At 41.9% G+C, this 12,010-nt stretch overlaps 1 protein-coding gene across 1 annotated transcript in view; it reads left to right on the top strand.

Moving 5' to 3' along the window:
• Positions 1–12,010, top strand: part of NUP155 (nucleoporin 155kDa) — an 88,775-nt gene that overhangs the window by 12,691 nt on the left and 64,074 nt on the right. Inside the window, exons 2-7 of the mRNA XM_011944423.1 lie at positions 872–942; positions 3,813–3,905; positions 4,931–5,097; positions 6,051–6,156; positions 7,091–7,164; positions 7,734–7,825. Coding sequence (XP_011799813.1) covers positions 872–942; positions 3,813–3,905; positions 4,931–5,097; positions 6,051–6,156; positions 7,091–7,164; positions 7,734–7,825 — 603 coding nt within the window. The remainder of the gene's footprint in view (positions 1–871; positions 943–3,812; positions 3,906–4,930; positions 5,098–6,050; positions 6,157–7,090; positions 7,165–7,733; positions 7,826–12,010) is intronic.

Raw genomic sequence — 12,010 nt, 5'->3', positions numbered from 1 at the left:
TGTGTGTGTGTGACGGAGTCTCACTCTGTCGCCCAGGCTGGAGTGCAGTGGCCGGATCTTGGCTCACTGCAAGCTCCGTCTCCTGGGTTTACGCCATTCTCCTGCCTTAGCCTCCCCAGTAGCTGGGACTACAGGCGCCCGCCACCTCGCCCAGCTAGTTTTCTTGTATTTTTTAGTAGAGATGGGGTTTCACTGGGTTAGCCAGGATGGTCTCGATCTCCTGACCTTGTGATATGCCCACCCTGGCTTCCCAAAGTGCTGGAATTACAGGTGTGAGCTACCATGCCTGGCTAGTTTTTTCATTATATTCTGTGTCTAAATTTATTTCACTAATAAAGAGAATTCAGGAGTTCAACACCAGCCTGGGCAATATGGCCAAACCTTGTCTACAGAAAATACAAAATTAGCCAGGTGTGAAGTGGAGATTGCAGTGAGCCAAGATGGTGCCACTTCACTTTAGCCTCGGTAACAGAGCTGGACCTTCTATCAAAAATAATAGTAATAATAATAAGAAAGAGCACTGTAAGATAACACTTTGTTTTCTGTTTTTCTTTTCTTTTTTGAGACAGGCTCTCACTTTGTCACCCAGGCTGGAGTGCAGTGGCATGATCACTACTCACTGCAGCTTCAACCTCACAGGCCTATGAGATCCTCCCACCTCAGTGGCCTCACACTGCCATGCCTGGCTAATTTTTTGTTTCTTTTTTGTAGAGACAGAGTCTCACTGTGTTGCCCAGGCTGGTCTTGAACTTCTGGGCTCAGGCAATCCTCCTGCCTCAGATTCCCAAAGTACTGGGATTAAAGACGTGAGCCACCACATCTGGTCCGTTTGCTTTATATGTGTAACATGTTTTTCTTCATTTGTTCACAGAGGAGACCTTGCCTATTTTGATGGACTTAGTGAGACTATTCTTGCTGTGGGGCTTGTGAAACCAAAAGCTGGTAAGAAATAAAGCTATAAGGAAGAGATTATGTTTGTATATGTAAACTCCAAATGGTATAGACGTGAACAACAACACACTTTTTTTTTTTTTTTTTTGAGATGGAATCTCGCTCCATCAAGTAGGCTGGAGTGCAGCGGTTCAATCTTGGCTCACTGCAACCTCCACCTCCCAAGTTCAAGCAGTTCTACTGCCTCAGCCTCCCGAGTGCATTTGCTTGTTTGTTTTGAAACAGAATCTCACTCTGTCACCCAGGCTAGAGTACAGGGGAGCCACCTCAGTGCTCACTGCAACCTCTGCTTCCTGGGTTTAAGTGATTCTCCTGCCTCAGGCTCCTGAGTAGCCGTAATTACAGGCATGCGCCACCATTCCCGGCTCATTTTTGTATTTTTAGTAGCATGTGGTTTGGCCATGTTGGCCAGGCTGGTCTGAAACACCTGGCCTCAAGCGATCCACCCACCTTGGCCTCTCAAAGTCCTGGGATTACAGGTGTGAGCCACTGTGCAGCCAAATGTACCTTTTTATAGGAGGAAATAATAGACAAAAATCGCTTTTTTCAAGGCCTAAGTAAAATTTTTTAAGATTATGTCTATTTTGCAATTATAGATATTCAGTGAAGTAAAAACAGACTGTGTGTGTTTTGTTTTTTTTTTTTTGAGATAGAGTCTCACTCTGTTGCCCAGCCTGGAGTGCAATGGCACCATCTTGGCTCACTGCAACCCCAGCCTCCTGGGTTCAAGCGATTCTTCTGCCTCAGCCTCCCGAGTAGCTGGGATTACAGGCACCCACCTGCACGCCTGGCTAATTTTTGTATTTTTAGTAGAGACAGGGTTTCACCATGTTGGTCAGGCTGGTCTTGAACTCCTGACCTCAAGTGATCTGCCCATCTCTGCCTCTCAAAGTGCTAAGATTACAGGCGTGAGCCCCCATGCCCTACCCAAACTGACATTTTATGCACTATTTATTTACTTGCATTGAAAATATATTTTCAGGCCAGGTGTGGTGGCTCACACCTGTAATCCCAGCACTTTGTGAGGCTGAGGCGAGCAGATCACTTGAGTCCGAGACTTCAAGACCAGCCTGGGCAACATGGTGATACCCTGTCTCTACAAAAAACAGAAACATTAGCCAGGCGTGGTGGTGCATGCCTATAGTCCCACCTATTCATGAGGCTGAAGCGGGAGGATCACTTGAGCGTAGGAGGACAAGGCTGCAGTAAGCCTTGATTGTGCCACTGCACTCCAGCCTGGGCAGTAGAGCAGGACCCTGTCTCAAAAAAAAAAAAAAAAGGAAAAAAAGAGGCCTGGCACGGTCGTTCACTCCTGTAATCCCAGCACTTTGGGAGGCTGAGGGGGGCGGATTGCCTGATATCGGGAGTTAAAGACAAGCCTGACCACATGGTGAAACCCTGTCTCTACTAAAAATACAAAATAAGCCAGGCATGGTACCACATACCTATAATCCCAGCTACTCAGGAGGCTGAGGCAGGACAGTCGTTTGAACCCGTGACGCGGAGGTTGCAGTGAGCCGAGATTGAGCCACTGCACTCCAGCCTGAGCAACAAGAGTGAAACTCTGTCTCAAAAAAAAAAAAAAAAGGCAAAGCAAATGTATTTCCTTTACATAGAATCTAAAAGAGATACATAAATGTGTAAATATTGCTCTATACTATTATCAAGGTTGTAATCTTTTCTTTTGTAGATAACTATAGGTCTGAGTTTTATTTTCTAAAATTTTCTAGGTTTTATTTACATTTCAAAATGAAATCTATAATATATATTTTAATCATGGTAAAATACACATAATACAAACTTTGCCATCTTAACTGTTTTTAAGCCAACACTTCAGTGATATTAAGTCCATTCACGTTATTGTGTGACCTTTACCACCATCTGTATCTAGAACTCTATGCATCTTATAAAATGGAAACTGTGCCTATTAACTAAAAACTCCTGTTCCTCCTTCCCTCAGCGGTTGGTAGTAACCGTTCCACTTTTGGTCTGTAAGAATTTGACTATTCTAGGTTTCCTGATATAAATGGAATCATATGGTACTATATTTGTCATTTTGTGACTGGCCTATTTGATTTAACCTATGTCCTCAAGGTTCATCTGTGTTATAGCAGGCATCAGAACTTTCTTCCTTTTTTTTTTTTTTTTTTTTTTGAGCTGAACTCTCACTGTGTTGCCTAGGCTGGGTTGCAGTGGCATGATCTCGGCTCACTGTAGCCCCTGCCTCCCGGGTTCAAGCAGTTCTCCTGCCTCAGCCTCTCAAGTAGCTGGGACTACAGGCACGTGCCACCACACTCGGCTCATTTTTTGTTTTTAGTAGAGATGGGGTTTCACCATGTTGGCGAGGCTTGTCTCAAACTCCTGACCTCAGGTGATCTGTCTGCCTCAGCCTCCCAAACTGCTGGGATTACAGGCATGAGCCACCGTGCCCGGCCAACTTTCTTACTTTTCAAAGTCCAGTAGTATTCCATTGTGTGTGTGTGTGTATGTCATTTTTTAAAATCCATCTATCGATGGACACTTGGATTTTGTTTTCACCTTTTAGTTATTGTGAAAAATGCTGCTATGAACATGGATATACAAATATACATCTTTATATTTTAATACATTTAAACTATTTTGTAATATAACACTTTTTAAACAGCATTAAATACTGAAGTGATTGTTTTCTAAGGTGGTTCTTTTCCACTGCTGTTTACTTTTTCTCCTCTTCATTACCTTGATGACACTCAAAATTTACTTATTTAAATGATCATACATAGTAATATTTAATTAGTAGCTCATTTTAATGGTAATAAAAGCTTACTCTGTTAGTGCTTAAATGCTGAAAGTTTTCCTGTCCTTTGTCTACTTTATCTTAGGCATCTTTCAACCTCATGTACGACACCTCCTGGTTTTGGCGACCCCTGTAGACATAGTAATTCTTGGACTCAGCTATGCTAATTTGCAAACAGGTATGGCAACCCACATGTTATGTTTTTTAAAATAATAATATTTTGGCCAATTGATATTATAATTAAAAGCTAATCTGGGTGAAATGTTGAATTCCATTGACTCAAATTAATGATTATTACTGCCAAATCCTCAGGCTCTTTTCTACAAGTTAACGTTGGGTTAGTTTTGTTTTTTGTTTTGTTTTGTTTTGTTTTGTTTTTTGAGACGGATTTTCGCTCTTGTTGCCCAGGCTGCAGTGCAATGGCGTGATCTCAGCTCACTACATCCTCTGCCTCCCGGGTTCAAGTGATTCTCCTGCCTCAGTCTTCTGAGTTGCTGGGATTACAGGCATGCACCACCACACCCAGCTAATTTGTTTGTTTTCGATACGGAGTCTCACACTGTCACCTGGGCTAGAGTGTAGTGGTGCAATCTTGGCTCAGTGCAACCTCCGCCTCCCAGATTCAAGCGATTCTCCTGCCTCAGCCTCCCAAGTAGCTGGGATTACAGGCGTATTTTTAGTAGAGACAAGGTTTTACTGTGTTGGCCAGGCTGTTCTCAAACTCCTGACCTCGTGATCTGCCCGCTTTGGCCTCCCAATGTGCTGGGATTACAGGCGTGAGCCACTGCGCCCAACCTAATTTTCTATTTTTAGTAGAGACGGGTGTCTTCATGTTGGTCAGGCTGGTCTCAAACTGCCGACCTCAGGTGATCCACCCACCTCGGCCTCCCAAAGTGCTGGGATTACAGGCATGAGCCACGGCACCGGCTGGGTTAGTTTCTTGTTTATTGTTTTACTATATAATAAACACACACACACACACACACACACACACAGAGAGAGAGAGAAGGTTCTGTTTCACTTGAATTATCAAATTGTATCAGACTTCTTTTAGTAATTTTAAAATGTATATTATAGAAGCTGTTGACTGTGTTGTCAATAAGAATTGAGTAAACATATCGATTCTGACAATAATGCAAAGATTTTTAAAAACTGTAGAGTAGCTAATAAACTGATTTATGTATTCTTTCTTAAAATAAATAGGTTCTGGAGTTCTTAATGATAGTATGTCTGGTGGAATGCAGTTGCTTCCAGATCCTTTATATTCTCTTCCTACTGACAATACTTACCTTTTAACAATAACTTCCACTGATAATGGCAGAATTTTCTTGGCTGGAAAGGATGGCTGTTTATATGAAGTAGCCTACCAGGTAAGTCTGATATTTGTAAACGTTTTTTTTTTTTCTCTCTCTTGATGGAGTAGGGAAAAGTAAGCTTTTATTTTGTTTTCTAGTTATGTAAGGACATTAATATATTTTTATGGCAAATATTCAAGCATACAGTTGAAGCTATAGTCCCCATGGCTACACCATGCCTACAAAACTCAGTCCTCTCCTTAGAGGTAAAAGTCATTATTAATTCTATGTATGTCCTTGTGGAACATAAAGCAGACATCACTGTATGTGTCTCTATAGATATCTATGTATATGTGTTTGTGACTGTATACACATACACAAATACATAATGTACTTTTGCAAATGTATGTTTTCACTTGGATTATTGATTTAATTCATAATTGCTTTCTTTTTCTTTCCTTTTTTTTTTTTTAAATGTGACGGAGTCTACTCTGTCACCCGGGTCTATCACCCAGACTGGAGTGCAGTGGCTCAATCTTGGCTTACTGCAACCTCCATCCCGTGGGTTCAAGCAGTTCTCCTGCCTCAGCCTCCTGATAGCTGGGATTACAGGCGTGCACCACCACCACATCCAGCTAATTTTTGTGTTGTTAGTAAAGGCAGGGTTTCATCGTATTGGCTAGGCTGGTCTGGAACTCCTGACCTCAGGTGATTCACCTGCCTTGGCCTCCCAAAGTGCTAGGATTTATAGGTGTGAGCCACGGTGCGCAGCCCGTAAGTGGCTTTTCATTTAACAGTATGTCTTGAAATTCTTTCCTTGTCAGTATTTGGTTGATATTTTAAATTATGGACTAAACTCCGTAGTTAATTTTCAATAATGTGTCTCGTTTTGTTGATTATAACTGGTATTAGTGATTATAACTGGTATTTCATGAAGATTTGAAGGTTTTTATAAATATGGATATACAGTAGTTATTGTAAGGGAGTTACATACTTTTATAAGTCTTCTTTCTATTTTTTTCTTTAAGGCTGAAGCAGGGTGGTTTAGCCAAAGATGTAGGAAAATAAACCACTCAAAGAGCTCACTTTCTTTCCTTGTTCCTTCTTTGCTACAATTCACATTCTCAGAAGATGGTAAGTAGAAAACAATAAATTTGGCAAGTAAAACTTAAGTTCTAACATACTGTTCCCTCAACATTTTCTTCAGAAATTATCATTCTTAATTGAAACAATTTGTTATGTTAAGTAGCATTTGGTATATATTCATAAGGTCTTTTAAAGGATAAGAAGAGATTATAACAGAGAAAGTGTGGATTTTATTCTCAAGTTTACTTATTTCCTATAAATGTAGCATCAAAGAACTTATGTCTAAAACAGCTGTACATATTTAAACCAAAATATCTGTGTGTGTGACAGATATTTTGGTTTAATATCTGTCAGATATTAAACAGACATTTTAATGAGAGAGACAGACATTCAGACAGCTGATACATTGCTTGGTCTAGAAGAAATTTCCAATATAAAAATAATATATCTTAACTTTTAATGAACTGAGAGATTCAAACAGGTGAAATAATTTTTAAAATGCTTTGGCAACATAAGATCAGTATACCCAAATATTAATATGACTAAATTTTTAAATTATTTTCTTTCACACAATCAATTAGGCCAAACTGGAAGTTTCTTAACATAAAGGACCAGATATAATTATTCTACATATTTCTAGCATGTAGTAAACATTCATTAAATATTATTGAATGAAGAAATAACTTAGAACTTGTTTTTGGTTTGGCTTAAAATTCATTTAGAGGACAAAATAACTTATTTTCTATGCTTGTAACCCAGTCACAGTATTTAGCATCTGTTTTTTTCATGTGTTGTCTGACCAAAATGCTTTTTGGACTGGATCTTGTGCAAACATCCTTGGATTTAACTTCAAAGCAAGGGAGTAGAAAGCCCCTGAATACAAAGTTCTGATTCAACAGTTTGTTGTAAGTAGCTAATGTATTTGCTTTGTTAATCCTTGGCTTTGCTTTTTTCTCTTTTTTTTTTTTTGTCTTACTTTTAGATCCTATTCTTCAAATTGCAATTGATAATTCTAGAAATATTTTATATACACGATCTGAGAAAGGAGTAATACAGGTTAGTATTAATATTATACCATTAAGAGTAATATAAATCCTTATTTTTAAGACCGACAGTTCCTGCATCTTAAACTTTTCCTATGAACTGTATAATTTAAAAAAAGCCTCCCAGGCGTGGTGGCTCACGCCTGTAATCCCAGCACTTTGGGAGGCCAAGGTGGGCGGATCACCTGAGGTCAGGAGTTTGAGACCAGTCTGGCCAACATGATGAAACCCCACCTCTACCAACAATACAAAAATGAACTGGGTGTGGTGGCATGCCCCTTTAATCCCAGCTACTTGGGAGGCTGAGACAGGAGAATTGCTTGAACCTGGGAGGTGGAGGTTGCAGTGAGCTGAGATCGCGCCTTTGCACTCCAGCCTGGGCAACAGAGCAAGACTTCATCTCAAAAAAAAAAAAAAGCCCAATTCACTTCTCAGAAGGGGCCCCTTTCTATGAAATTTAAAATCTGAATGTTTTCATGTTTGTTTTAAATACCAATATTAAAGGATCCCTTAAAAGGAAAAGTTTATTAATATGTGTATAGTATGTAATCATGTTTAAGTAAGAATGATTTGTATTCACAGGTGTATGATTTGGGACAAGACGGACAAGGAATGAGCAGAGTTGCCTCCGTGTCACAGAATGCCATTGTCTCTGCTGCTGGTAACATTGCTAGGTAACATGTAATTTATTATTAAGCATTAAGCAGGCATAATTATACTATTTGTGTGTAGCATTCTAAAAGTATATTATTCCCCAACCAAAATGTCTCTAAAAGATAAGGAATGTTGAAGAGATGGCACTCTATGTTATGTTTTGAATGAAACTGTTAGAGACTCTTTTATTTTTTTTGTTTATTTTTATTTATTTATTTTTTTGAGACAGGATCTCACTCTGTCACCCAGGCTGGAGTGCAGTGGCACAATCTTGGCTCACTGCAACCTCCACCTCCTGGATTCAACCGATTCTCCTGCCACAGCCTCCCTAGTAGCTGGGATTACAGGTCCTTGCCACCAAGCTTGGCTAATTTTTATATATATATATATATATTTTTTGAGACAGAGTTTCGCTCTTGTTGCCCAGGCTGGAGTGCAGTGGCGCTATCTCGGCTCACTGCAACTTCTGCCTTGTGTGTTCAAGCGATTCTCCAGCCTCAGCCTCCCGAGTAGCTGGGATTACAGACATGCACCACCACGCCCAGCTAATTTTGTATTTTTAGTAGAAGCAGGGTTTCACCATGTTGGCCAGGCTGGTCTCGATCTCCTGACCTCGTGATCTACCCACCTAGCCCTCCCAAAGTGCTGAGATTACAGGCTTGAGCCACCACGCCCAGCCTAATTTTTGTGTTTTTAGTAGAGACTGGGTTTCGCCATGTTGGCCAGGCTGGTCTCTAACTCCTGACCTCAGGTAATCCACCCACCACGCCTCCCAAAGTGTAGAGATTACAGGCACGAGCTTTTTTTTTTTTTTGAGATGAGTTTCGCTCTTGTTGCCCAGGCTAGAGTGCAATGGTGCAATCTTGGCTCACTGCAACCTCTGCCTACTGAGTAGCGGCTAATTTTGTATTTTTAGTAGAGACGGGGTTTCTTCCATGTTGGTCAGCTTGGTCTCGAATTCCTGACCTCAGGTGATCCACCTGCCTCGGCCTCCCAAAGTGCTGGGATTACAGGCATGAGCCACCGCGCCCCACCTGCAAACACTATTTTTATAACGAAGGCCTCAAATTTTCAACTTTTGTTGTCATTGTGCCTAGGTTATTGCTACAATCGAAGTGAAATAAATCAACTTTTTGTTTTTTTTCAGGCAGGGTTTCACTCTGTTGTCCCGACTGGAGTGCAGTGATGCAATCGTAGTCTGCTATAGCCTCAGTTTCCTGGGCTGACGTGATCCTCATGCCTAAGCTTCCTAAGTAGCTATGACTATAGGCGTGCACCACCATGCCCACCTAATTTTATTTTTAGTAGACCTGGGGTCTTGCTACTTTGCTCAGGCTAACTTTTTGTTTTGTTTTATTGTTCAGTGACAAGAAAAAATTCTGAAGGCAGACAATTGAAAACACATAGTTTTCTGTTTTTCCCTCTAACTTTTTTCTGGAATGTTTTTCAAATCCACACACAAAAAAAAAAATTAAAAGAACAATGTGGCCAAACAAATACCCTTTTTTTTTTTGAGATGGAATCTCACTCTGTCACATCACGCAGGTTGCAGTGCATTGGTTCAGTCTCAGCTCACTGCAACCTCTGCCTGCTAGGTTCAAGCAGTGCTCCTGCCTCACCCTCCCAAGCAACTGGGACTGTAGGCACACACCACCATGCCTGGCTAATTTTTTGTATTTTCAGTAGAGACAGGGTTTCACCATGCTAGCCATGCTGGTCTCGAACTCCTGACCTCGTGATCCCCCACCTCGGCCTCCCAAAGTGTTGTGATTACAGGCGTGAGCCACTGCACCCAGCAAAACTAATACACTCTTTATCTCAATTGTTAACATTTTGCTTCTTTGTTGCCTTTTTTTTTTTTTGAGAAACAGAAGAGTCTTGCTCTGTCGCCCAGGCTGGAGTGCAGTGGTGCATGGCGCAATCTCAGCTCACTGCAAGCTCCACCCCTCCAGTTCACACCATTCTCCTGCCTCAGCCTCCCGAGTAGCTGGGACTACAGGTGCCCGCCACCACACCTGGCTAGTTTTTTGTATTTTTAGTAGAGACGGGGTTTCACTGTATTAGCCAGCATGGTCTCGATCTCCTGACCTCGTGATCCACCCGCCTCAGCCTCCCAAAGTGCTGGGATTACAGCCACCGCGCCCGGCCTTGCCTGTCTGTCTTATGAGCCATTTGAAAGTATGTTGTAGACATTGTAACTCTTTTTTTTTTTTGAAATGGAGTCTCACTCTGATACCCAGGCTGGATTGCAGTGGTGTGATCTTGGCTTACTGCAGCCTCCTCCTCCTCCCCCCAGGCTCACGCCATCCTCACATCTCAGCCTCTTAAGTAGCTGAGACCACAGACGTGCGCCACCACACCTGACTAATTTTTTGTATTTTTGGTACAGATGGGGTTTCACCATTGTTGCCCAGGCTGGTCTTGAATCCCTGAGGTCAAGCAATCCGCAAGTCTCAGCCTCTCAAAGTACTGGGATTACAGGCATGAGCCTCTGACATGCCTTTAGTCTCTTACATAACAACGGTATACTTAGTCCATATTAAAATTGCCCAGTAGTCCCCAAAATCTTTTTTTCCTTTTTTTTTTTTCTTTAAACTCTGCTGCCCAGGATTGAGTACAGTAGTGCAATCATGGCTAACTACAGCCTTGACCTCCCTAGGCTCAGGTGATCCTCCAACTTTAGCCTCCCAAGTAGCTGGGACCACAGGCACGCACACCTCCACCTGGCTAATTTTTGTATTTTTTGTAGAGAGGAGATCTCACCATGTTGCCCTGGCTGGTCTCGAACTCCTGGGCCCAAGCAACATGCCTGCCTCAGCCTCTCACAGTGCTGGGATTACAGGTGTGAGCCACCATGCCCCCAAAATCTTTTTTTTTTTTTTTTGAGGTGGAGTCTTGCTCTGCCACCCAGGCTGGAATGTCATGGCACGTTGTCAGCTCACTGCAGCCTCCACCTCCTGGGTTCAAGCAGTTCTGCCTTGGCCTCCTGAGTACCTGGGACTACAGGCACGAGCCACCACACCTGGGTAATTTTTGTATTTTTAGTAGAGATGGGGTTTCATCATGTTGGCCAGGCTGGTCTTGAACTCCTGACCTGAAATGATCCACCAACTTCAGCCTCCCAAAGCGGCAATCCGTGGCTCACGGATTACAGGTGTGAGCCACCACGCGTGGCTTCAAAATCTTTTATAGTTGTTTTTCTTTCCATTTTTCTCAAATTACAATCAGAATTTATGAATTGGATTGATTGGATTGGGCTCTTTTTTTTTTTTTTTTTTTTTTTGAGACGGAGTCTCGCTCTGTCGCCAAGGCTGGAGTGCAGTGGCTGGATCTCAGCTCACTGCAAGCTCCGCCTCCCGGGTTTACGCCATTCTCCTGCCTCAGCCTCCCGAGTAGCTGTGACTACAGGCACCCGCCACCTCGCCCGGCTAGTTTTTTGTATTTTTTAGTAGAGACGGGGTTTCACTGTATTAGCCAGGATGGTCTCGATCTCCTGACCTCGTGATCCGCCCGTCTTGGCCTCCCAAAGTGCTGGGATTACAGGCTTGAGCCACCGCGGCCGGCCAGATTGGGCTCTTTAATATAAAACAGCCCCATGGCCACCTTTCTTTTTTTTGTAATATTGACATTTGGAAGGGAGGGGCAGGAGAATTATACAATTTTCCGAATTTATCTTTTTTTATAATTAGATTCTCAGTAATACATTTTATATACATATATTTTATATACGATGTTTATATATATTTATATATGTATATGTATTTATATTTTTTTCTTTTTCTTTCTTTTGATACAGAGGTTTGCTCCGTCACCCAGCCTGGAGTGCCATGGCGCTATCTTGGCTCACTGCAACCTCTGCATCCAAGTTCAAGTGATTCTCGTGCCTCAGCCACCCAAGTAGCTGGGACTCTAGGCATGCACCACTATTCCTGGCTAATTTTTATATATTTTTTAGTAAAGATGTTGACCAGGCTGGTCTCAAACTCCTGGCCTCAAGTGGTCTGACTGCCTCAGCCTCTCCAAGTGCTGAGAAATGTCTTACTACAATGTGAAATGGCAATTCACGTTGTAATGAATTCACATAGGCAGTGTGAAATGTCTTACTACATTATATCAGGAGACACATAATAGCAGTTTTCTCACTGTTGAAAACTTCTTTGAGGTGATGTTAACTAAATGTCTACATTATAAAGGTTCATTTCCTC

The sequence above is a fragment of the Colobus angolensis genome, unplaced genomic scaffold (assembly GCF_000951035.1).
Source record: "Colobus angolensis palliatus isolate OR3802 unplaced genomic scaffold, Cang.pa_1.0 Scaffold230, whole genome shotgun sequence".
In the NCBI taxonomy this organism is placed as follows: Eukaryota; Metazoa; Chordata; class Mammalia; order Primates; family Cercopithecidae; genus Colobus; species Colobus angolensis.
This window is presented reverse-complemented; position numbering and strand designations above follow the sequence as displayed.